The sequence below is a fragment of the Culex pipiens genome, chromosome 3, assembly GCF_016801865.2.
Source record: "Culex pipiens pallens isolate TS chromosome 3, TS_CPP_V2, whole genome shotgun sequence".
NCBI classification, from domain to species: Eukaryota; Metazoa; Arthropoda; class Insecta; order Diptera; family Culicidae; genus Culex; species Culex pipiens.
The window spans coordinates 103,752,998-103,779,491 of NC_068939.1; the positions used below are offsets into that span (position 1 = coordinate 103,752,998).

The 26,494-nt window shown below is 40.8% G+C and overlaps 4 protein-coding genes across 4 annotated transcripts; 2 read left to right on the forward strand and 2 right to left on the reverse strand.

The window, feature by feature from the left end:
• Window positions 1-1,984: 1,984 nt before the first annotated feature.
• Window positions 1,985-21,881, reverse strand: LOC120422714 (E3 ubiquitin-protein ligase COP1-like). Its single transcript, XM_039586239.1, has 3 exons — window positions 21,722-21,881; window positions 21,374-21,486; window positions 1,985-5,116 (listed from the first exon to the last, which is right to left on the reverse strand). Exon 3 carries the CDS (start codon window positions 4,872-4,874, stop codon window positions 2,811-2,813), a length of 2,064 nt encoding a protein of 687 aa, XP_039442173.1. The 5' UTR covers window positions 4,875-5,116; window positions 21,374-21,486; window positions 21,722-21,881; the 3' UTR covers window positions 1,985-2,810.
• Window positions 21,882-22,258: 377 nt separating this feature from the next.
• Window positions 22,259-23,250, forward strand: LOC120422720 (THO complex subunit 7 homolog). Its single transcript, XM_039586250.2, has 3 exons — window positions 22,259-22,418; window positions 22,477-22,597; window positions 22,658-23,250. Exons 1-3 carry the CDS (start codon window positions 22,409-22,411, stop codon window positions 23,205-23,207), a joined length of 681 nt encoding a protein of 226 aa, XP_039442184.1. The 5' UTR covers window positions 22,259-22,408; the 3' UTR covers window positions 23,208-23,250.
• Window positions 23,235-24,204, reverse strand: LOC120422721 (alpha-ketoglutarate-dependent dioxygenase alkB homolog 6). Its single transcript, XM_039586251.2, has 2 exons — window positions 23,987-24,204; window positions 23,235-23,930 (listed from the first exon to the last, which is right to left on the reverse strand). Exons 1-2 carry the CDS (start codon window positions 24,014-24,016, stop codon window positions 23,283-23,285), a joined length of 678 nt encoding a protein of 225 aa, XP_039442185.1. The 5' UTR covers window positions 24,017-24,204; the 3' UTR covers window positions 23,235-23,282.
• Window positions 24,205-25,058: 854 nt separating this feature from the next.
• On the forward strand, window positions 25,059-25,735 carry LOC120422734 (uncharacterized). Its single transcript, XM_039586272.1, has 2 exons — window positions 25,059-25,564; window positions 25,660-25,735. Exons 1-2 carry the CDS (start codon window positions 25,059-25,061, stop codon window positions 25,733-25,735), a joined length of 582 nt encoding a protein of 193 aa, XP_039442206.1.
• The last annotated feature ends 759 nt before the right edge of the window (window positions 25,736-26,494 follow it).

Below are 26,494 nucleotides of genomic sequence, written 5' to 3' on the forward strand. Positions count from 1 at the left end.
GTTTTTTTCCATAGGTGGTCACAAACCAGGTGAAGAAAGTTTGAAATAGAATTATTTTATTTCATTTCAACGATTCACAAATTTGCCGTCCTGTACACAATCGTTCATTAAAGCAGCTAAGAGCCTTATTCATGCACTTTAATTTTTGGTCGCGTTTTTGGTGTTCACCTAAAATATCTTGAAATTATGAGGATTTAAGGTTCCTCTCGTTTCACCATTTCCTTGCTTTATTCTCTCCGCTGCTGCCTTATTAAAATTTTCCTTGACCGATTCCTTACCAAGTAAAAAAAAGATATTTTACCCATGAAGAGAATCGGGCCGCATTTACAAAGCCGATTCAGTGGCTATTTCTTAACTTAATGTTAACATGTTAAGGTTAATGTTAACATTCCATAGGTCGCCTTCCCTAAGGTGTCGTGATAAGGTCCAGCTTGTGACGATACACTACCTTCCCTTTACTAAGCAATCGAATCCAGAAGGGAACAGATCACCAGTTGTGTTGGTCCGAGCCGGGGTTTGAACCTCGAGCATAATCAAAAACCGAACGAAGAATGGTCGAAATTAAAAAGAAACTTCACCTAGTATGGTTCCCATTTGTGATATCGTTGTTATATCACAGACAAACAGACGTGACTCTCCATACAAATTATTTTTGAAATCCATCGTCCTTAATAAACTCCACCAAATCACGGCGACGCCAGCGCTGCCTGGTGAGCTGATGCCGAAGCGCAGCCCAAACATACCAATACAAATCCATTACTGTCATGTGTCATGTCAGTGTATGCGTGAGACAATCAAGCCTTAACGATTGTAAACATCAACAGCTGACTGACATAATTTTGTTGATGCTGATCGTCAGTACCCGATGCAAAAAATAAAAATCAACGTCGAAGATGACGGTGAATCAGTTCCGTTAAGTTGCGCCAAACAATAAAAGCAAGGCAAAGGTTCCAAAAAATGCTGCCGTTAAATTTATATCGAAACAGAACCACAGAAACTGAATTGTGGAAAAAAGATTGAGTGGCGCAACATCGCCAAAAGGCCAAAAGGATGACCAGCAGCAGCAATCTGAGCAGCAGTCCACGAAGGATAAGCAGGTTGCTCCGAATGAGATGACTCCTCCGCAGTAGTGGACACCTCAGCAGGAGCCTTGACATCGGCAGGCAGTTGAACAGGCCTACCGGGTTAATATTGGGGCAAGAGGCTATGGCCAAGGCTGCCCCAACCTTTTCCTGCAAAGCCTGGATTGTGATTCACCGTTAGATTTCCTGAATTTCATAAATTTTTGTGTTCTCGTTTGCTGCCTCGCACGTGCTCACGCTCAACTTAAAAACAAAAACACGCATCACACACACTGAGAAAAGACGGGTGAGCTGTCACGACAACGGCGCCATCAGCGCCGGGTGAGTGAATGCCGAAACAAAATTGCATTTGAAATAACCGTTTTTGAAGGACGATAGTCCGGCACTCGAGTGTCCCGTCTGTTTGTCTGTGGTTATATTGTCATAATTACGCGGCGGAAGCTTTTAGGCTATGTGGCTCGGAAAACAATTGAAATTTATTATTTATTTATGTTTTTTAAATCGGAAATTCACCACGAAGCTAGTTTACACGCGTTTGTCAGTTATTTGGAACTGTGTGTACGCATACATTTCGTGTGGTGCGAGCTTTCACAACTAGATGCCTCTTGTGAGCAATGTATGATGGATTAATGTTCAATGATCTACGTCTATTTGTCTGTAATCATGAAATGTAAATAAGGATTACAATTTTCTGGAAAAGATTTAAGAAAAAGTAACGGTTAAAAATATGTTTCGGACAAAAACAAACAATACCAAGACACCAGCATTGTGATGGGTTAAGATACTTTAATAAAGATTAAAAATTAACGAGGTGCAGTAGGATTTCCATTTCTTTTTACAATGATGTTGTCGGGGTATAAACTAGTGTTTATTGGTTCACGTTAGCTTGCAGTTTTTCTTCGTCTTCTTCTTGTTAATATTAATAGTTCAGTGCAGTCGGTTTACGGTTTTTATTCATGGTATCGACATTGAAGTATTACTCTTTATGTTTTGCTGTCTGTTAGAAAAATAGGAAATATATGTAGTAGATTCGAATATTTTCAGCTCAGCTCGGTTTGCCGCTCTATCTCTGTTTTGTGTTGGCCGACTGTGTAGACGACTCGCGCGTAGATTGTAAATAAGTTCACACCTTGCCTTATCTCAACTCTACTCACTCCACGTTACATTGTTAACTATTTGTTGTCTCTATTTATTCCGTTGTTACACGCTACAAGTATTATCAACTCTGTTGGCTTTCAGTTTTTAATTGACTCCATTGACACCATATTTTTTTTTATTTCGACTTTAGACAATCAATCTACTCTGGCTAGCACGATAAGTTCCACTGCTACGTTTCTTTTGAAGACAACATCCATGTTTGTTTTGTAACTATTGTTTTTACTATTACTTAGTTTTCAGTTCAACCTCGTTCAAATGAGGGAATCGGGGACACACTTAGCTCACTAGAACGTAATTCTATTATCAATGTTCTTATGTCTTCGAAAAATGTATAACAAAATAAAGCGCCTCATTTCTATCGTAAGTCTATCACTTTATTAACATCGTTTTAAACGTTTGGGGCTTCACTTGTGTTTTTGTTTGTTTGTTTGTTCAATTGTGTTGTACAAGTGACCGCATTCCGGGGCTTACACTTGTGTTTGTGTGAAAGGAAGAAACAACAAATTAACGCATGTTAAACTTGAACAACGGGGCCGTTTCTTTTAATTATTTTAAACGAAAAATGTTTTATTACACAATTTCCAGGATCTTTATAATACCCTCACTATTTCCCGCAATTATAATATTGCTTTGTTTCCGCCAACACACTGCCGACACGAAGTCGTTTCCCTCGGAGCTTCGCTCGGTGTCCGAGATGGAGCGGGTGGAATTGTTGGAGAACTTAAGGTTGAACAACTGCTTCGACAGTCCCTTGTAGTACACGCAAAGCGAGTTGTCCTCGCTGCCGCACGCAAGGTAATCGTTGTTGGTCGCAAGTCCGGCAAAGTTTTTCTCGTTTATGTGGCCGGTGAACGAGCGCAGACAGTACGGCGGTGAGTTTATGTTCCACAGCTTGAGCTGGCCGTCCGTTCCGGCGGAGACAATTTCCGTGGTGTTGAGAAATTTAACGTACGAAACGGCCTTCTTGTGGCCACGGAAGACGCACAGAGGTTCTTTGATGTTACGCAGGTCGTAGTAGTGGACGCAATGGTCGGCCGAACCGAACGCCAGGTGGCACGAACTCTTCGGGTTAAACTTGACACAGCAAACGTTCGCCCGGGCCTCGATGGTCGCGACCGAATGGTCCACGTTGAGTGACCACAGCTTTACGCGTGCGTCATCCGAACCGGACGCCAGCAGTCGCGTGTCCACTTCGTTGAAATCAACGCACCAGCATCGCTTGTCGTGCTCTTCGAAGGCCTTCGTTCGAGTTTTGGTGCTGACGTCCCAAACGGACACGATGCCCTCGTAGTCGCTGGACGCGAGAATCTCCTTGAAATAGTTGTTCCATATCACGCACGAAATTTTGCTATTGCAAACCATTTCGTTGATAGGGTAGTTGATGTCGACCGAAGCGTCCCGGATGGCGCTGTAATAGTCGAAGATCTTGATCCGTTTCGTGACGCCGGCGATGGCGAAATATTCGCTGTCCTTGTCGAACTCAATACTGGACACGATCGTCGAGACGTAGTTTGATTCGCACGAGTAGTTCAGCGTGGCCAACGGTCTCAACGCGCTGTACTTGGAAAATTTGATGAGATTTTCCCGAAACGTGTCGAGCGATTTCGTTGATCGTGTGGTATCGATGGAACGTGTCGGCGTTGAGGTGCCCAGCGAACCGGAACTGAGCGATCGATCCTTGCCAAAGTAAAGCTCTTCACTTCTGGCCGCAAAGTAGCACTGGACAAAGTCATCAAAGTGCTGGTACATTCGCTGCTTCCGCGCCATAAAGGACGACGAGCTGGGGTCGTTTTTGTACAGGTTGAAACCCTCGTTGGAAGATTCGCTGCGATTCGATGGGACGGTTATGGTGTCGATCTTGTCGATAATTTGTATAATCTCCTTCTTGATCGCGACAACGTGCTCGTCCTTTTCGTCTTTGACGCTGTTTTCCACCTCTTCCACCGTGGGACAGCTGCTCTGGACTTCCTTCAGGATCTTCTCCACGTCCGTGATGTCGTTCTTGATCAACGCGATTTCATTGGCGACCTGCAGCTGCTGTTGCTCCTTTTGCTGCAGCAGATGTTTGAGAAACTCGTGCAATAACCGGTTTTGAGCAGCACAAGACTCCGCCTCCAGCAGCAACTTCCGCTGGTTCAGTATCTCGAGCATCACGTTCACGTCCGACAGCGACAGTTTCTTCGATTCGGATGCTAGAAAGTGCTTCAGCGTGTCCGCCGAATCCCCGGACGCGGTGTTGCTCGAGTCGGTTCCTTTTTTCTTCAGTTTGAACTTGGTGATGAGGTCGTTGAGCAAATAGTTCGGCACAATGGAATCGTGCGAGGTTAGCGTGTAGTTGCACTTGGGACACTTTTTCGTGACCTCTATCGACTTGATGATGCAGTGATGGCAGAACGTGTGGCCGCACTTGGTTATGTGTGCCTCGGTGATGACGTCGAAGCAAATCGGACACAAAAAGTCGTTGCTCTTGTCGTCGATGCTGGTGGGAATGCCATTCAGGGCCGTAATGCGTTTCTTACCCGAGGAAGACATTAGCGAGTCACTTAGACAGCCACCACCTCCACCGCCGCCTCCGACGCCACCGCCACTGGACGACGAGGACTGCACATCCGACAGCTGCCTGCGGGTTGTCATTTCGATGCCAATTTTCGCTTCGGTTGCACTTTTGCGCTTCCTCACTTATTTCTTCTTCTTCTTCTTCTTTGGAATTGTTTTTTTTTTCTTATTCTTCTGTACAGATGATGAGTCCTGAGCTCACTCTCAATCTGTATCTGTCTTCTCGCCTTGTCGCTTCTTTAATCGGGCGTTTCTTACTGTTAGTTTGATATTTGTTTCTTGCTTTTCTTTGCTTTTGCTCTTACAACATAACAGTGGAGCTGAAACGAAAACAATGCCAAGAATGAGCAAACGGGATGTCAGTGGGAACAGTCTCTATTGCTAGTAATGGAAAATTATAATCGAAAGGAGCGCGACAAAATTAGGTTGAATAATTTAAAAAACAAACAGCATTTCACCACGACAGGAAATTTCTAACTAAAACGGCAATATCGTGGATCGCTGGCCGCGAGAGGTACCAAAAAAAATCTTGCAAAAGGGGGAAGAGCTCAAAAGGCAAACATTTTCGATTTCGTCTCAGTTCTACTGTTATGAAGTAGGTACATTTAGTAAACATAAGGATTCTTTTGGTATTTAGGTGTTACATGCAAAAGATTCTACATTGTTAACAAAAAAGGAAATCGAGATCCTGCTGCACTTAATTTTTGATCATTGTTCTTGTAATCAGAATTATTGTTTTTGAGTAACCAAGCGCCTCCCTCAAAACAACCTTCTCTCAAAATGTCCACTGATGAGCAATTCACTACTTTTTAGTTATTCTGTTTTTTTTTCTGTATGAAACTTTGTCCTGATGTGCAAAAAAGCCAATTGGCCATTTTAGTATCTTCAAAACTACGGGAGCTATCGATATAATGTTTGATACATTCCCTAGTAGTACTGTCTACAACATAATTTACAGCAAAGTTTGACTATTTTTACAATCAGATTGATGCAGGATTCAGTCCGTAAGTTTGTCAATTTTTGAATAAGAAGACAATTTTTTGTGATGCTTTCCTTAAAACATTGGTTTAAAGATCTTATTTTTTTTTCATTTGCAAAAACGTAATGATTAAAATCAAAATTATTTCAATTGGCTTTTAGGAATGCACTTGGTTACTCAGGATCTAACGTAATTTCTGGAAACTGAATTTACAAATTGTAATTGAACAATTCACTGAAAACACCAACCAACGGACACTTCATAAATGAAATGAATATGAAACAAAACGAACGCTATACACAAAGTAATGAGTGTGAAGTTAGTCAATGGATTTGATAAGCTTCAGATGCAAATGAAAATTGGCGCTTTCTGCGTTATTCAATCGATGCGATCGGAATTACCCTCATTTCGTACAAGCCAACAATCCACAATTTCACATATCTTTCGATTAGCTGTGGCCCCACCGAACCATACCAATTTTCGATTGGGGAGGGTTAAGGAACACACGCACACACACACACACATGGCACACATACCCAACCACATACAGAGCAGTGCAATCCCGATAAACGAAAAAAGGACATGGCAGCAGCAGCAGCAAAGGAGCACGAACGAATGCACTTGTGAACTTGAACTTCATCGGTTCGACACCAGAAGAACGGTGCCTCGTTCGTTCGTTCGTTTGTTCTCTCTCTGGGCTTTTTTTTCTGTGTCTCTCTACGGATGGACAGCTTTACGTGACGTTGTTTGTGCCAGGAATTTAAAATGAGAGAGAATATTCGAATGATTCTTTTCTATTTTCGGGTTACGCCCCTCCATTCCTCCCTCAAAGCCCAATTCCCAAATACTTGAAAATCACACCGTGTGACGTTGCATGCTCCGTTCGGCTGCAGCAAAACGGGGGTTTGCCCTTCCAACTAGTGAACAGTAGTTATTTGTTCGTTCACTGGCTGGATCCGAAGAAGCATCGAAAACTAGGCCACAAAAGTATATGCAGATGAACTTAATTTGGCAGAAATTGACGACCTTCTCCATTGTGCCGAAACCCCCTTTGATCCCCTCGAGCCCAGCCCTGGCCGGAGCGAGAATAACAACTTTTGCTGCCTCTATTCAGAAGGATTACCCCGTAAAGCGATCTCTCTTTGTTATTTACTTGGCAGAAGCGGGGACTTTGATTGCAAAGTCGAAAAAGGAGCGCGACTACCACGAACCACCACGAATTTAATAAAGATATGAAGCTGCATAGCATCAAATTTGCACATATAATCCGGCACCTTGGATTATTCACAAAATGACTACATTTCAAGCTCTACGGTGTCTATGGGTTTCGGGGGTAGACAAAGAAGTGCACCATAATCCAGTGACTGGAATTGTTCCAATTGTACGACATGGTTCAGATTCAAAGTAGAACAGCAAACAGTCTCAAAAGAAATTTTAAATTCAAGCATGTCCTAAAGACGCAATGGGCAATCGAATGTGTAATTTGTTCGGAATAAGAACTTTAAAAAAAGAGAGTCGATAGCCGCTGTCCATAACGGATACTGCAAAGCCAAACAATTTGGTTCACAAAAAGGCCTCCGCACACGATTCGATTGGCAGGTTATCAAGAGAGGCAAAAGTTTTCTACGTACACAAAATACCATTCATCAGATTTGACCAACAAAACTGATCATTCGTCTCCATTAAGTTTAAAACTAAATGTATCGAGAAACGTTAGCGAAGCCGCCCTTTGCTGTAAAACCAAAGAACCGAGACGTCTGTAGTCACACTTTGCCGCAAACTTCTGTATCGAGGAGACGCTTGGTATTTTGTATGGATTCATCCCATCATACGTTGTCTGTTAGGCGGTTAGTTTGTGTCTTAATTCTCTTGAGAACCTGGCAACCAAATGAATGTTCTATAAAGTTTAGAGATTTCCGGGAATCAGTTACTTTTAGGTCTTTTAGTGATCTAAATAAAAACCAACTCATATTCTTCGATAAACCTTTCCGTTACATGTACAACTAAAAGGATTGGTCATCGTTATAAATTTCATTGAAAATGTTGGAAGTGAACCCAAAGTGCGGCCCTGTTGATTAGTATTTGTTTGCTGTAGGCAGCGATGGAAGAATCATCATCAAAAGAAAATCTTTTTACGTTCCGTCAGTGGGGGTGACTATAGGTCAAAAAACGAATTCTTTTTCATTGAGAAGAACCTGAGAAATGGTAAAATCTGTAAAAAATCACTTTGACCCAATCTCACCCCCCAGACCCAATGTCACCCCCACTGACGGTTCACCAAGAAAAAAAACCCGAAGGCAGCATGGCTCTCCTCTCTCGCGCTCGAAAGATCGGTAAAAGGAATCTCAAAAAAAAATATCATCTTGATAATTCGACGGAACAGCGAATTAATAATTATTTTAAATGGTGTTAACAAGGAAACTCACAAAAAATCTTCAACAAATTGATTTTCTTGGAGATGTTCGCGAGCGATTTTCTTTTGCGTGATTCAACCCTCTCTCTTTCGTGGGTGAAGAAAGTTCGCAAAAAAATATTTGTTATATATTTTATTCGAAAAAGATGGTTAATGCGATTTTTCGATCCTGGCTGTAGTAGCCATTCGCAATTTAAAAAAAAAACTTATAGCAAAACTAAATTTGATCGTGTTTGATTTTCCAAAAACTATATGTTTTGCCATAATGTTATGCACGTTTGGCTTGAAATTGAAAAACTGATAGAAGCCTTCCTCACAAAATTAATTGCTAAGTTTGTCCTGTATATCCGCAATAACCAGAACTGTTGAGGTTATCTGAAACTGAACCCTTTTCTGAATTCATCTTTGTTTGCATATCTATTGAACAACTAGCTTCAATTTTGCCAATTTCAATATCAACCTATTATTACCGAAACTGGACGGAATGGATCAAATCCGGACACAATTTGTTAGTTAAAAAACAAGTCCACATTTTTAATGAATATCCCCACGCACATACGTTTGTTTAGCATTTGATTCTGAGTCAAATGTATGTGATTCAGACTTCAACTTAACAACGTATATCTTCAGATTATTTTTTCGAGAACATTAAGATATAACAAAGACCTAAAATAAAAAGTTTCTGAACCAAAATTATTACATTTATAGCTTAACCCCAAAATCTTAGTTGGTAACTCAAATATAACCAAATAAAAATCTTTTATTTGTACAATTTGTCATGAAAAAACAGCAGCCTGTTAGAGTGGTTAGAGTATCTCGTACAACTGCCATCCTCAATATTACCCCGCGAACTACCAAGCTAGGGTACCATCCATAAACCTCGTGAACACCTTAGGGGGGGGGGGGGGGGGGAGGGGGATTGTCAACGATGACGGGGGAGGGGTTGAGATTTCTAGAAAAAATGTGTCCACGTGGTTTACGGATGATCCCCAGCGAAAAAAGGCGAAGTCCAACTTCAAACAGCTGTATCTCGGCTCCCTGTGGACGGATTTTCATAATGCTAGAAGCAAAAGATGCGGACAGAAAGAATGTCAAAAACAGAGGCACTTACCCTAACTTATTCCCGAAAACAGCAAAGAAACTTTTTTATCAGCCCTCTATTTTCTAGTTGTTTGGCATGTTGGATCGATTTTTTTTTCATAATGCAAGTTACAGTTCAATCATAATACCCAAGACCATTTTGGACCGATCCGGCCACTTTGGGACCGGTTCCGGGATCTCCAGATTTTGTTCGGTACTTTGCCAGATATTTTAAATTTTAACCTGGCAACCCTGCATGGGAATAACCAACCACCTGACTTTTATTTTTTGGTAGATGAGCTCTCTATAAAGTGATTTGTAAAATTTTGAATCCAAGATGATATATTCTGAAAATGCATTTGGTAATGTAACAGGCATCAACCATCAAAATTTAACTGAAATAGGGTCCTTTAACTCCAAATTTTGGCCAATCCCATAGCATTTACAAGAATATGTTTTACCACATTTTCAAAAACAAGCTCATTGATGACGCTCAAAATTATGTTTAGGCATATCTGGCTACTTTGCTTTGGGACCGGGTCCAGGTTCTCCGGTGAAACCTAGAATATCCCCAATTATGTTATTAAGTGTCGACTTTGAGTGAGCAAATGAGGCCAAAACGGTCCAAATCTGTTCAGCCAGTCCAGATCGAGTGCATTTTTTTTTTTGTGCATGGACTCACATCCAGACACACACTCAGACATTTATTCAGGATTTGATTCTGAGTCTATAGGTATTAGGGTGTTTCATCCAAACAAAAAAGTTCTCAGAATCAGGCAAACCGAGGTTCCCCCAGTAGAGAATACCCATAGGGACTCTCATGCCAAATATCAGCCCATTTGGTTGAGAATTGGCCTGTCCCCAGCGGTTCAAAGTTTACATAGAAATTACTATGGGATTTTTATGCTTTTCGTTCAATCGTTCATACAGCTCTGGGGACAATATGGATTCACTCGGAATAAAGACAGGTGTGTAGGGGATGGTCCAATGTAACAAAAACACACAAAAATATGTTGATTCGGTTGAAATCCAAAATTCATAAAAGTGATTTACAGTTGAGCATAAATCCAACCAATTACACTTTTCTGTAGTGATTTGTATACTCAATGGGCTCAGAAACATTTCTCAAAAAAGAATTCATCAAAATAATGATCTGAATATCAAAAACATTGCGGTTTTTGGGAAAGCAGTGTGCAATTTTATCAGAAAATCTCCCAAATTGCCAATAAAACCTTTATAACCTTTTTCCCTTATTTTCAATCACTTGGCGTGCTTCAGGAAAAATGTTCCTTGCATCATTTCCCATAAGAAATGATATGATCTGAACCATTAATCATGTCTATGTAGATTTATAACAATACTAAATTGAAATAGACGAAATTTCGCCCCATAGGAAAAAAGTTCAAAAACTTCAAATGAGGATAACTTTGATTTTTCCCGACCAAAGATTTTCGTTCGCCCCGCAAATGAACGGGGATGTTCCACACTTTCAGATGTATACGACAGTTTTCTTGCTATTTCTCAAAAAATACTACCCCCCTGAAAAAGACGCCGTGAGTCCCTATGGGTATCCTCTACTAGGGGAACCTCGGTTTGCCTGATTCTGAGAACTTTTTTGTTTGGATGAAACACCCTAATAGGTATACTTGAAGGTGGGTCTAGGAGGTCGAATTAAGAAGTTCAATTTTCGAGTGATTTTATAGCCTTTACTCAGTAAGGTAAGGAAGGCAAAAAACATCAGATTTTTTTTAAGTTTTTGAACTAACTTTCTTCCCTTCCACCTTCCACAGTCATAATTGTTAGATTTTCGTCTGCCAGATTTTTCCAGATTTAGTTCGGTACTTTGCCAGATATTTTAAATTTTAACCTGGCAACCCTGCATGGGAATAACCAACCACTTGACTTTTTTTTTTTGGGTAGATGAGCTCTCTATAAAGTGATTTGTAAAATTTTTAATCCAAGATGATATATTCTGAAAATGCATTTGGTAATGTAACCGGCAATCAACCATCCAAATTTAACTGAAATATGGTCCTTGAACTCCAAATTTATGTTAAAAGTGAGAAAGTAAATAAAAAAACAAAACACATGTTTTTTATTCGGTTTTTCTAAGTTTCATAGTAACTTTCGGATAATTGAGGCTTCTGATTATCGAGTCTGGGCTGTACTTTGTTTTAGCACCGGAGCAACACTCATATTTTGTTTACGAAATATGAATACGTAGTCTTATGAGTGGGAAAATCTTTGAACAACAAGCATAAAATTGCAAATCTCGATTACTTATGAATCAAATTACTTGTAGTACGGTAATTCCAAACTTGAAAAATCACAGGAATAATAAATCCTACCAAGGTTTCTTTCACGGCGTTTGTAACAACCAGCGCACACTTGCAACAACAATAAAAAACGTTACAACAACACTAACCTGCTGCTGCTGCTACTTCCTGCAGCCTTTTCCTTCGCCTTGGCCGAGCAAATAGATACTTTCTGGGTTTGTTGTTGGAGCCCCAGTCGCTAGGCAAATTCGCAATGTTGGTCATGTTTTGCCCTTCCCCAGTCCCAGCCTGGCCCCTCAGCGGCGTCCTTCGGGGACTCGTGGACGATTTAGTTTTTAATTGGCGTTAAAAAGCCGTTAGTAACAGCTGATACCATATTTTGTAGAACCAACACGAAATAGAATACAAGAAAAAATCGTGTGCGGAATGAATTTAAACGATATGGCACATCCAGCAGGAGTCGGTCGGTCGGTCGGTTGGTTGGATGGTGATGGGTTTGGAAATGGGGCAACATTTGGCTGCAATTTGTACCGCCGATACCGAGCGTGGCAGCAGTCGATCCAGTCGAGGGGGCCCACGGCTCTGGGAATCGAGTATGTGAGTGCAGTTTTTGGGCCTATTTTTAGGAAAGAAAGCCTCCTTCTTACCCCATCGCGCACCGGGTTGGCGTATGTCGATCGATAAAGCCGACAAATATGCTTCCGACCAACCGACCGGTACTCTACACTGATTACCATAACAATTATATTGTTATTTACGTCGTCGTCGTCGTCGTCGTCGATGACGCGCACTTTCTGTTTCCATTTGGATTTTGATAATGGCAATTTTGCGAATTTGCTTGGACACATGCTCGCTGCGCTTGAACCACAATCACCATGTTTGAAGACGGATAATTGATAAGTGTAAATAGCCGGAGAAGTACAAGATAAGATAGCTTACAAAAGTTTCAGCCTCTGTAGACTTGCTGAAGAGTTGGAGGCATTTTAAGCCTTGATTGATTTATCTTGTCTTTATTAGAATGGGTTGCGGGCATTCCATAAACCTTTACGAATAGTACTTTTGCATGAAACCAATTCTCTAGAGTCTAGATCAGCGATTCTCAACCTTCTTCTAGCCTGGTACCCCCTGCCGTGTAAATCAAGTAGGCCCGGTACCCCCGTTGAGAATCGATGGTCTAGATAAACGTATGCTTAAAACTATTTGTTTTCTGTACAGATTGTCATAGATTTTTAAAAAAAGTTCTCAAATTAATGTTATTATAAATTGAAAATTAAAAAAAGAGTACTAAAGCACACAAGCGACGATACAAACTTTGAGCAAGAGCATGGTTGACTGCCAATAATTCTCCATACAAACTTTGGAGAAAAACCATTCGGCCCTTCCTTAATTTTTTTTTTGAAAACATTCAAAGTACACGTGTTTCTGGGGACCCTAAACTTCATGCTTCCCCTCAAGTTGAGCTTGCGCAGTAAATTTTGTCAATTTCAGTGTAATCGAACCATGAAAAATATTCATATTCTTTTTTTTTATAATGGACCTTAAGTATGTTAGGGTCACTCTAAAGTCAATTGGAATTTTTAAACCCCAAATAGCGGCCAAAACCATGAAGTTTGATATGTCGCATTAGTGTTTTCAGGTATAGCCAAATTGGTCTCCGGATATGGCCACCGGAGAAGCTGGGAACCGGTCAAAGGACAAAAATACAATATTTTTAAAAGTTTTTGGGGAAGGGGGGGAGGTGGTCCCTTCAAAATCGGCCCGAAAAATCGTGAGGTAAAAAAACCTATTTTTTTCATAAAGCTTCAAAATTTGTATGGAAATTGAAGTGCAATCAGCTGAAAACAATTTAAAATGCATTCCCCTGGTGTTGTGTCTTTGAATTTGCAAATTAGTTCCAGCTGTCAAAACGGGACCGTGGTGTAGGGGTAAGCGTGATTGCCTCTCACACAGTCGGCCTGGGTTCGATCCCAGACGGTCCCGGTGGCATTTTTTCGAGACGAGATTTGTCTGATCACGCCTTCCGTCGGACAGGGAAGTAAATGTCGGTCCCGGACAAACCTAAAAAGGTTAGGTCGTTAGCTCAGTCCAGGTGTAGGAGTCGTCTCCCTGGGTCCTGCCTCGGTGGAGTCGCTGGTAGGCAGTTGGACTAACAATCCAAAGGTCGTCAGTTCGAATCCCGGGGTAGATGGAAGCTAAGGTGTAAAAAGAGGTTTGCAATTGCCTCAACAATCAAGCCTTCGAACACCTAGTTTCGAGTAGGAATCTCGCAATCGAGAATGCCAAGGCAATGCTGTAGAGCGAATAATTTGATTTTTATTTTTTGTCAAAATGTTTCTTTTTTTTTTAAACTCCAAATTTTTTAATGGAAATAGATGTTTTATCAACTGCAAACGATTGAAAAAGCATTTTCCTGTGTTTATAATCATATTAAGCATGTTCGGGCTCGTTTGAAAATATTGCGATTTTTTTTGGTGTAATTTCAATGTAGGGGAGAGTGGGGAGACTTGATCCCCTTTTTTTGTATCGCACATAACTCTGTCAATTTCTCACAAAACTATGATCTTTTTGCATGAATTGAAAGTTTAAACATTCAACTATGTTTGGCTGATAAGGGTATTTCATCAGATAAACTCTTCGAATCATGCCAAGCGTTTCAAAAAAATATTTTAAACCGGCATTTTCAAAATGTTAGGGGTAATTTGATCCCCCTTTCAACATTTTGGAGAAATCTTAAGCAAAATGTTTCTTATTCATCCAAACTTTTAATTTTCTATAAGTTACAGCAATTTTACATTAAACCTGTACGTTTGTGTTCAAAATATAACAAGTTTAGCATGAACAATATTTAAAAACTTAAAATTTTCTTTTTTAGACCAAAATTGAGCATGTTTACAAAAGCTGGTATTTTTTGTTTACAAAACTTTTGAAAAATGGTTCAAACTGCAGTAAGTTATGTACAACTATACTAAAGGAAACTATGTATGAAAACCCAGCCCAATAAATTAATCTTGAGGCTGATTCCAGTGACTGTAAAAATGCAGGGATCAAGTATCCCTAAACGCACTTTTTTAAACAATTGATTGTAAAAATAGTATGACGATAAATTTAACGTAAAATGGGTAAGGGTTTTGGAGTTGATATGTTTATCAAACAATTCACGTATAAAAAATATTTTTTTGAAACATTTTTGAGTGTTTTCTATACTTATCAAAACAAAGAAAAAAGATCTCTTGGAAGTTTTTTGCAGCACTTCTTAGAAAAATGTGTGTAACTCAATCTAAACATTTTTTAATTTTTTTCTTTGTTTTCTACAATAAGTTTTAGTCAATTTCGCACAACTTTCTAGAACAAAGCTAATTGTTTTACCCACATGCTGACGAGATACAGGCTTGGGATCAAGTCTCCCCGGGGATCAAGTCTCCCCACTCTCCCCTACCAGTACCGCAAAATGTTTTCCCTTGAAAAAAAAAATCGCCAATACTTAAATTTTTGGAAACCATTGATTGCAAAACAACTTGTCTGGTGTAATGCATTTTATAACAATTTTTTGACGAAGAACTTCGTCTTAGGGCTCTATACAGGGTAGCAATCAAAAATTTCGCGAAGCGAAATAAAACGCTTTGGTTTCACCTTCCTCTCTCGGAAAATTTCCCCTCTTCTTAGCGCACGCTGGTTGGTTGAACAAACGTTTCCCAATCAATCGAGAGACGTGAGATTGATGTATCTAAAATCACCCCCACTCTACCTCATAATTTGCGGATCGTCGACGGGCAACAAGCGAATAAGGAGGTATAGGAGAATGGGTGCAAAAAGGCGGGGCATACGTCCCCGACCTAAATCAACAAAACTCGGCTCGGTCGGTCCCGAAAATTCATTCTGTTGCTGGACGTCGACGAGTCAACACCAGGAGCAGATGGCCTGGAGGCCCGGTAGCAGAAGGCCTGGAGGCCCGGGAGCAGATGGCGTGGAGGCATGGATACGCCAAGACATGAGGCATGAGCGGGAGTTGAATATTGGAACTGGCAACCACCTGGAGTGGCCGGAGTCCCCGGGGATGTTCCGATAAGGGGACATTTGCGGAACCATAAGAGTTGGGGCAATATGGGTATCAAACTTTAGGGATTTTGATACTGGACATGAAATTTGACATTTTGGCAGTAGTGGCCACCACCTGGAGTGGCCGGAGGCTCCGGGAGCAGGAGTGTACCTTCCCCCGTTATCCAACGTCAAATTAACATGAGACCATCATTGAGCAGAAATAAATAGATCTTAAGAATTAACTCTTTCGTGATTGATTTTGTGGCCAAGAAACGCCAATATTAAAAATTATAAAAATTTAATTTACTTTTGTGTCCGAAGTTCTTCGTCATGATGGTTATGCCTGTAGGATTACCACTGCACCTTTTTTATCTAAATTTTGAAACCATGGCTTGTAATTTAAATACATTTTTTTATTTTTTCTGGGCACTCACTTAGCTTTTACGAATGACTCTTCTAAAATTGTGTATGGAGACATGTACCTATGACAATAGTTGCATAGGTCATGAGAACGGAGTACTATTTTATTGCAATAAAAGAACATGCAAAAAAAACCGATAAGCAAAAGCCCAGAGAATCGCTCACGACATGGTCGTCTACCACCGCACCCTAAAACTCAATGAGGACCAATTGGTGGTGGAAACAAGTTAACGAGGAGACACTTTTCATTAACCTAGTTTGTGCGACAACGAGCGTCGTCGCGAGGTGATAATAACGTCGATATTCACCATGCACCACTCAGAGCCCGTGTTCCCCACGATGATGCATCACCACCCAATCACTGCCCTAGTGTGGTCGAACTCTTCAAAAAACCTTGATTTTCAAATGCACCCCAGCCTAGCAAGCAAGCCAGCAAAAGACTGCTGCAACCGTCGTCGTCGTCGTCATCGTCGGGGTCGTCCTCGGACGGACGGATGGGGATGGGTTGTGTATAGGTAATTATGTTATAGCTCCCCCTTTCTTTCTCGTCGTATTATAACATCCTTCGCCGGTTCTCGTGCAATTCATCAAACAGGGACGACGTCGACGAGGCGTGCGGAACACGTTGAATAGGACGGAAAAAAGGACCGGCTCAGCAGAATGCTTTATTGACAGAAGAACATAGAACAAGAAAAAAAAACGGGCTTCTCAACGACTGTTTGGAAAGGTCAAGATAACTCTGCTGCACGTATTGCATTCCGGTACATGTACATTATGAACCCTTTCGCGTCGTAAAGAAAGTAGCGACCAGGCCTGCAAAATGTTTCCAACCCAGCGTACACATGAAGCAAACCAAAATGTCAGTTCACTGCTAGCATCTGACTGTAAGCCTACTGTGTCCGTTCAACCACTGCCGCCTGACTCGTGCCGGTCGGCTGCTGGAGAATGAGAGACGTGAAAAAATGAGCTCCACTCACTCAATTCGTGTCGTATGACTGACTCGTAAAATCCTCTCTAAACACTATTTTGACTATTTTTAAACAATTGAATGGTTCTAGACTGTGCAAAACACTTAAAACAACCATAACTTATATTCAAAATTACATTTCCACGTATAAATACCAACTTTTTGTGTAAAAACTTGTTTCTTTATGTGTGTGCGTGCAACGTCGAATGAGCGTTGGTCGACTACTGCCTCGCATTGCAGCTGCTCAGTGAGCTAGGGCACTCACGACTGAGTCAGGTTTGTTTATGTCACGGTTTTGCGGTTCTGTGAATGGATCTGAAAAAATCGTGTATGCGTCGCCGATTTTCGCATCAGGACCCCTGACATTTTCAGCTCTGGTAGCGACGTTAGATTCGTTGGTTTTTGCTGTGTAAATTTATTTTTAAAAGAGTTTAAAAAAAACATGCCAATAAATCCCGGTTTACACAACAATTAGATTAGAAGTTTAGTTTGAAATATTCTTGTTTATAAAGCCTCACCGCAAAAGGCGTTTTAATGGAATACTGTTTGTGTGGGTGGGTTATTCCAATTCAATAACTACTGGCCAGCAGCGATATCATGGTATAGTATAATTTGTAGGACTCGTATCCCTAGAGTTGGTGAAGACTTAAAATGTACCAGAACAAGATTACTTTGGTAGAGTCACTGAGTTGCAACAGAGAGAGCAATATTTAATTGTTTGTTATATATATAAAGTCACCATACTTTAACCGAAATGTGGTCATTCGTTACCGTACGTTTCATATGAGAAAATTACACTTTTACAGTGAAAAACCTTCAGGTATACTCACTGGTTAGCGTCTCAAACCAGAGCAACAAAACAAATGCAAAACCGTACTCAAGATACCGATTTTCGAATATTTTGATAATAAAAATATGGGCAGCTGTCAAAATGGTATGGTATTTGTATGGACGACCAAATGATGCAAAATTTGAGTATTATAAATTATAATAGTCCGGCAGTTTACAAATGATAACAGTTTTGAAAAGTAACACTTTTCAACATTTTTTTTTATTTAAACGATTTATTGACATAATACATGAAAATTTTACTTAAAATTTCACTCAATGAGTGGTTTTCGGAATTGCAAAAAAAAATTATGGAACTCGTAGCAAAACTTGATTTTTTTTTTCAGCATTCTTCGTATTTATCCAACTCGGTGAACCTCGTTGGATAAATGTAAGACTCGTGCTGAAAAAATCCTCTTTTTGCAACTTGTTGCATAAACTACTAACTATTATTAGATATGTTAGGAAATAGTGCCCTAAAACACACTTAAAAAACATTTCTGATTACAAATTTTGATTTAAAATACTTAATTTTCAAATTTCATGCCTGATCTTATAAAATAGCATCACACGATTACAGTTTTGCTACTGAAATAAAATTTGCGATGGCCTGACTCAGGGATGACCAAAGTATGGCCCGTGGGCAAAATGTGGCCAGCGAGGTGATTTTTTGTGGCCCGCGGATCCATTTTGAATGATACATGATCAATAGGCCCTTTGGACCACGTGTAAAGTGATTTTATAATTCTAAAAAATATATTTTAGTAATTTCATAAAAAATAAATCATTATATTTTTTTGGGAATCAGTTATGAAATTTTTTTGTGCACGTTGTAACCTTTCAGCTCGGGATTCGAACTCATGACATATGGATTAAGAAATTAAGTGCGCAACATCTGATTCAAACTGACCGACATTTCTTGAAATTTAATGGAAATTGGATAAATAATAATTTTTAGCATTATTGTATAATTATAGTCGAAATTTATTTAAAAAAATAAAATTACTCTATTTTTACAAGTATAAGTCACTCGTTCTTTTAAATATTTATACATATTGATACAAAAAAATAGTTTTAATAAGTTTAAAGTGCATTCAGTTGAAGATTATTTTTCATGTTCATTATTTTTGTGAAATTACGATTGTCTTCAGCCACAAAATCAATCACCCATCAAACTGGACAGTGGTACAGTGAAACCTCTTTTTACGCGATGCGTTACGTTTTTCTAATTTGTCGATTTCTCTGGAACGACGCAACATTTTTGCAATCTTTTAAAAGCAATTTGTAGGTTTTGTTCAGATCTACAAAACGCTTTTTGAAGCTTGCAAAAATATTGTATGGTTTAAAAGAAATAGACGAAATAAAAAGAGTAACACCACCGCGTAAAAAGAGTTTTATTATCTGTATATAAATTTCTTATTGCTGGAAAAAAAATCATTTTTTGCTCTCAAATATAAAAATATACCAATAATTTTGAAAAACTTCAGGTGAATTATAGTTTAACAGATTGAAAAAACGTTTGATCAAGTTTTTTTCAAATGAACGTTTTTTCACATTTGGCCCGCAAGCTTATGTGAGCTCCAAATTTGGCCCGTCATTCAAAAACTTTGAGCACCCCTGGCCCTAACTGCTCATTTTTGGTGGAGAGGTTGCTTATTAGGAGTACTTTAAAAAATATGCAATAATCCAGAAGGTGTCAAAATATACATGATCCCTCTGACAAGTTTCTGACTTTGAGTTGAAATGTATGTGTGGAGGTTTAATTAAAAAGTTCCTCGGAAGGCAAAAATTCAGAATTTCCAAACATTTGCATAATGTTTAGAATTTTGAAAAACTAATGATTCCATGAAAAAAAAAATACTTGTAGGGCAATTATGCGTAGAAGTGTAACGATGGGATAAACAAACTTGGTGTTGTTTTTAATGAGTTTCCGAAGAAAGTATTAGATTAAAATCGATAAACGTCACGTCAAAATAAACTTAAAAATGATAAAAAGTCAGAATCGTCCAAAAATGATATGTGACAATTATGCAAAGAACGGCAGTGCAGATAAATAAATCATGTTTAAAATTGATTATTCGTTAATGGATTGAACATGGTTTTGTTTACAAAAAAGGCTTAACAACTATTGCAAACTAAACCGAGAGATGATTAAACAGCGAAATAACAAATCCAGAGTTTTTGCCTCCCTCACCTTACTGAGGAAAGGCTATAAAATCACTCGGAAAATGAACTTATTAGTTTGACCTCGTAGACCCACCTTCACGTATACATATCGAATCAGAATCATGTTCTGAGGAAATGTCTGTGTGGGTGTGTGTAGGTGGGTGGACAAAAAAAAAATGTCATTCGATTATCTCTGGACTGGATGAACGGATTTTGACCGTATTAGTCTCATTCGATCTGTCTTGGGGTCCATAGGTCTCTATTTAAAATCAGCAAATTTAGTTAAGTACTTCAAAAGTTATGCTTAAAAAACGATTTTTGCGTATGTCCGGAAGATTGTAAAAAGGGTGGTTTTTGCAAGAAAACCTACCATGTTATACATTTTCAGAAAGGTATTAAAAAGACCTTTCTAATGAGCTCAAAACTGACAACCCTATGAAAAGTTATTAGCACTTAAGTGTTATTTATACACTTTTTGAAGGCCGGATCTCAGATATTTCAATAAAAATTATGTCCGGGTTCATCAAGTGACCTATCGTTAGTTAGATAATCGAAAGACCTTTCAAATAAGCCTAAAAAATCGAGGATCTGACAACCCTATCAAAAGTTATAAGCACTTAAGTGTTATTTATACACTTTTTGGAGGCCGGATTTCAGATATTGTGATAGAAATATTGTCTGAATCTTCCATGTGAACTATCGTTGGATAGGTTTTTTATCAGAACTTGCCGATGAGCCAGAAATATTGAAGGTCTGCGAATCCTATCAAAAGAAATGAGTAATAAAGTTGATTGGTTAAACACGTTAAGGGGGAATGTTGCTATTTTTACTGAATGTATTGACTTTATGCATTTGAGGAAGGCACCAATCACCTAAAGGTGGATTAAGTAACGTTTTTTATTAGGTCCTATAAACATCTGAAAGACAATAGCTTATAGGTCTTTTTTTAAAAAAAAAAAAAACTCTGGAAATCTTTCGGGAGCATGAGAACCACTGCACGGAGCCTAATGCTTTGAGACCACAAAATCCAGTCCTTTTCGAATTTTTGATCACAATCCCCTTGCGTACGGCTAGACGACCACCACGTACGTTATCTCCCCGTTTTGCTTTATTCTAATCACGCGGAACACAATAACGGTGCGATAGTGCCACATACAAACACACTCCAGAGGGGAGAAAATGGTTCAATGCAGTCAGGGATAACACAATGGACACATGGCACAACACCTTAAAAGTAACAATAGCGTCGCGTGATGACGTTCACAAGTGGACAATTTCAGGATACCGGATCAAAACTCGGCAAAGGTAAAATATAAAATGAGTTTTTAGTAAATTTCGTAAATAAAATGAAACAGGCAAAATAAGTAAGAAAGAATGGTAACAGCAAGATAGTGAAGTGAAACAACTTACATTTTAATCTGCTCTAGCAGCTTCCCAGCTGTTGACTCGTTGTACTTTGAAGCAAACTTTGTAAACTTTACATCCTGATCGTCGGAAGAGTAAACGCCGAGCACCAGTCCTCGCTGTTGTAGCCGGACCAGGTAGCAGCAGCAGCAAGACCACGAAGACAAAGATAACGACAACGAAGCAAGCGATGACGGTAGCGGCAGGCCACGAGAAATGTTGCACAAGCCACAAGAAAAGAAAAATGTCCATGAAAGAAGAGCAGCGAAGAATCGCGATTAATCAAACCGCGGTCACACTGGACTTCGGAACAATGTCCACCGGCGGTTCCACCCACACACTCACTATACGTACTTTGTCGGACATTGAAGAAAATAACCTTTGCGCTAGCACGGAATTTTGATATCTGACCAAAAGATTAGAACGGACGAATGCCATCATAAATGTGAACGAAGCGAGCTTTCGTGCTCGGATGAAGGGTGCGACTGTCAAAATCGGGCAGGGTTGTCAGATGAAGGGGTTTTTACATTTCTGAGCGAGAGTTGTTGAAATGTCTGTGCAACTTTCATTGAGCTGCAGCTAAATATTACCATTAAGAACCTTTTCAAACAGATTTAAAGTTGGAAAAAGTATTTATTGGGACCTCGATTCAGATTCAAAAATGCGATATCCATTCTTTTCATTAATAAATATCATAGCAAAAAAAGAAAAATTCAAACCTAGATTCAAACTCAAATGTCAGTGAAATATAGGTAACCAGTTAAACTGGCATCTCTAAAAGTTTGACAGGTGTTTCAAAATGCTTTTTTTTGTCGAGGGGTGATTCTTGTGGCTCAGTCAGTACCCAATTTTGGGTAGACATTTATCGGAACACTTTGGTATTACTCTGGCAACACTGGTTTTCCAGCTGCCGCTGTCAATCTCTGTTGGTAAACAATCGTTGATGCTGCTAGATTGCTCGTGCGTTTCTAAATTTACGGCAAAAATCCGAATTACTTCTGTTAATTTCAATTTCAACTTAATTAAATTCTCTTCGCAACAATGTCGGATGGTAAGTTCATTAGTCACACTGGAAAAACTTCAATGAAACGTCATTTGCTTCCCCGCAGAGGAAGTGATTCGACGCCGGCTGCAAATCGACGGAGATGGCACCGGCGACGATCGGCGGCTCAACGACCTACTGAAGACATTCGTAAAGTGGTGCAACTCGACGGACAGCGCTGAAAATAGGTAAGACGAACTAAAAACCTATTCTAAAGCAAAGACATTAATTCACAAAGCAACTTTTAGCCAAGCCATCCACGACCGTCTGCTCGCTCAACTGGCTCAGTGCGAGTTTGCGATGAAAAAGTCCGACTTTTCCGCCAAAATGATGGAGCAAGAGCTGAAGAACTATGCCACCATTTCCGACACGATCGAAACCGGCATCGAAACGGCCAAAACGCAAATTGTGCAAAGCAAGCAAAACCTGGTTCTGGCGAAGAAGATTCGCAAAAATCGAATGGAGTACGACGTGCTGGCGAGAATTATCAACCAGCAGCCGGATCGCAAGAATACGGTCAAAGAGCTGGACACGCTGAAGAAGGAACTGGACGAGCTGCAGGAGAAGAAGGCCTCGCTGGAGCGAAAGCTGAACACGAAAAAGAAGGACTTTACCGTGCTGATGCGGTCCATCATTGAGCTGCAAAACAAGCTGGAACATGGGACGGGAGACGATTCGCAGGACGCGGCCGACGAGAAGATGGTCTGCGACGACGATGCCGTCATACTGACCGTTGACGAAGCCATGAGCCCGGTTCGCGAGCAAGTGAAAATTGCCTCGCCGGAAAAAGCCAGCTAGGTGTTAAGGAAGTAGTAAAAGTGACAATTTGTATTAAATACAACTCAACGTTTTATTGAAGTATCACAGCATAAGCTAGAACAGTTTAATTTTCATTTTAGAGGTTTTAGGGACGTGTCTGATGGTTAGTGAAATACGTTTTGCCCGGGCAAGGACGTCTCCTTTTTTGATCGAGACATCGCTCGATAAGTTTGCAATATCATCATCAATCGTATCCTCGTTGATTTCGTCAATCGAGTGCAAGTATTTTTCATACATTGCATCCTTCAAGATCAGCAAACTTCTTGGTTGAACAAGTATTTTCGTAACCAGACGGCGTTCCAACTTCACCTCAACATCGTCGCTTCCGCGTGGTTCCTGGAACTCCAACACGGTGTGCGATCCGCACGAAATCGTCGTAATCGTAGGATAGAACAGCGGGCCATCCAAATGGGCCATGATTCCTTCGCCGGGAAGGTACTCGTTAACAAGAACGTGATTTGCCTTCCGATTTTCCTCAAAGACCCCGGTAAGCTGGTTCACTCTGTCGACGTAGGTGAGCAGCCACGAGGGTATTTCTTCGGCTATCATTCCTTTCGGATGTGGCAAGCCACCAAAGTTGATAAGGCGCCTGTGGGCCAGTTGAGTCCAACGTGGCTTGGGAGTCCTTTCAACCGTTGAAAGAATCAAAGATTCTTCCTGTGGTGTTATAAAGTTGGGGATGTAGTAGACGCTTGGTGGACACTGTAAAAAATATGTTATGAATGTTTCGAACAATAGGTGTTGTAATGTTACTTTACCCCGCCACATAAAAAGGATTGCCAATCCATTTTCTTTTCTCAACTCTCAAACTGATTGTGGGATCAGCGGCATATTTTATTTACAGAGCAACATAATAAAAGGGCGTCAATTTGTTTAAAATAATCTTGAGCCCGATGTTCAAGAATGATTTCACACCAACTTTAGTAAAAGAGAAAACGTTTGTTGATAGCCCAGTTCCATTTGTTATTCGAGAGGTAGGCGAATATACGGTAATGTTGAAATATGCAAAACTTGGTTGGTCAAAGAAATCTGTACACCCCACGCTCGAGATACAGACTATCTGAAGTTCTGTGCATATTTATTTGGGTGGCCCAAAGTCTGTAACAAAGGGCCAATCATTCCCAGTCACGAAATATTCTAGCAGAGCTGGTTCTGCCAGAATCCTACTAGAACGGTGGAACATTTTTCTGCTAGAATGCTGTAAGAATATCCAGCTCTGTTAGAACTGAGTTAGATCAGGCAGAACAAAGCAAGAAGTGTGGTGTAGCAACAAGGCCTGTGGCAGTGCTGTTGTGTCGAGTGCGTATACACACACTATCCAGGTTTTTAAGCGGAGATGGCGTTCGAATGGTGAACGCCCGAAATGTCAAAATCGCGCAGTAGCACCAACATTAGAAAAAAAATGTGGCTGTCATGCCATGACACACTTTTTCCGTAATGTTGGTAGCACTGCGTGATTTTGACATTTCGGGCGTTCAACATTCGAACGCCATCTTCGCTTAAAAACCTCGATAAGAAACCGCACGCGGTGTGCTGAGAGTGCGGTTTTAGAAAAAAAAAGAAAACGAGTCAAGTTTTTAACTTTTTTTTTTGCTAAAATAAAATAAATTTATTTTATTGTGCTGCTGTGAAAAATTCTGTGCTGTAAACAAGCACGAACGCAGGACGTCCTCTTCCGGATATGAAGACCGTAAGGCTTCGAGATAAAAACCCCGTTACGGTAGCGTGAGAAAACCGGGGCTAGGTCTCGGTAGCCCTTAGGTGGTTCTCCACCCCGAGACTAGGTAGCGCAGCCCTGATAAGGCTGCCTACCGAAAAAGAGGATCGCGAATGGCAAGAAGGCTAGAAATCCGGAACAAACGGCAGAAGCCCATAGAAAAGCAGACCACCGATTGGCGACTTGGCTTCTGGAACTGCAGGTCTTTGAATTTCTTGGGTTTCGAATTCGCCTTAGCGAATGAGTTGCAACCTCGCAACTTCAATGTTGTGGCACTGCAGGAGGTGTGCTTGGAGGAGGAGCAGGTGCTAAACTGGCCAGGTCAGCTGACCAATTCCAGATTTTTTCTGAGCGGCGGCACGGACAAGAAGCTGGGTTCCGGCTTTATCGTGCGGGACAAGATGCAGTATCGCGTGTTCGGCTTCATTGCGTTCAGCGAGCGGATGTGTGAGTTGAGGATAAGAGGCCGTTTCTTCAACTACAGCATCATCAACGTGCACTGCCTCCACGAAGAAAAGACCGATGATGAGAAAGAAACATTCTACGCGACGCTGGAGGATGTGCACGACGGCTGTCCGCGGCAGGATGTTAAAATCATCATTGGGGATTTGAACGCTCGGTTCGGAAGGGAGGAAATGTTTCGACCGACAATAGGTTCAGAAAGCCTACACGCGGGCCCGAACGACAACGGCCAACGCTGCATCGACTTTGCAGCCTCCCGTGGAATGGTGGTCAGGAGCACCTACTTTCCTCGCAAGGACATCCACAAAGCCACCTGGACATCACCTGACCAACGGACGAAAACGCAAATCGACCACGTCCTGATCGACGGCCGATTCTTCTCGGACGTAACGCACGTGCGCACCTTTCGCGGTGCGAATATTGACTCGGACCACTACCTAGTTGGAGTTGACATGCGCTCAAAGCTGTCGACGGTGTTCAACCAACGCCGAAGCCGGCGGGCCCCTCCGTTAACACCGCGTGTCTCCAGAACGAGGAAGTGGCCCACAGTTACGCGCAGCAGCTGGAAGCGAATCTGCCAGGTGAGGAGGAACTTGGCGCAGCCTCGCTCGAAGATGGTTGGAGCCTCGGTTGGAGCCGTATTCAGCTCAGCGGAAGCCACACTGGGTAGTGCGATCCGAGTCAGTCGGAATGATTGGTACTACGACGAGTGCCAACTGATTACCGCTGAGAAGGAAGCAGCTTAAGACAGGAAGCTGCACAAGGCGACGAGAGGGAACGTGGAACGGTACCGGCAGGCTCGGAATCGGCAGGTCGCGGTCTTCAAGCTTAAGAAGCGCCAGCAAGAAGACCGAGATTTCGCGGAAATTGAGCACATGCAGAAAAATAAGGCATATTTGAATCAACAAAACGTTTTATTGATTTGAAAATCAAGATTTTTGTTGAATCAACGCTAATCGTCAAAGCAACTTTTTCAAAACAACAAAAGATTTTTGTAGAATTGAGAAAATCAAGGTTTGTTTCAACGCAAAATTGGAGTTGATTATATTCAACAAAAATTTTGTTGATTCAAACCTCGTACAGGCTG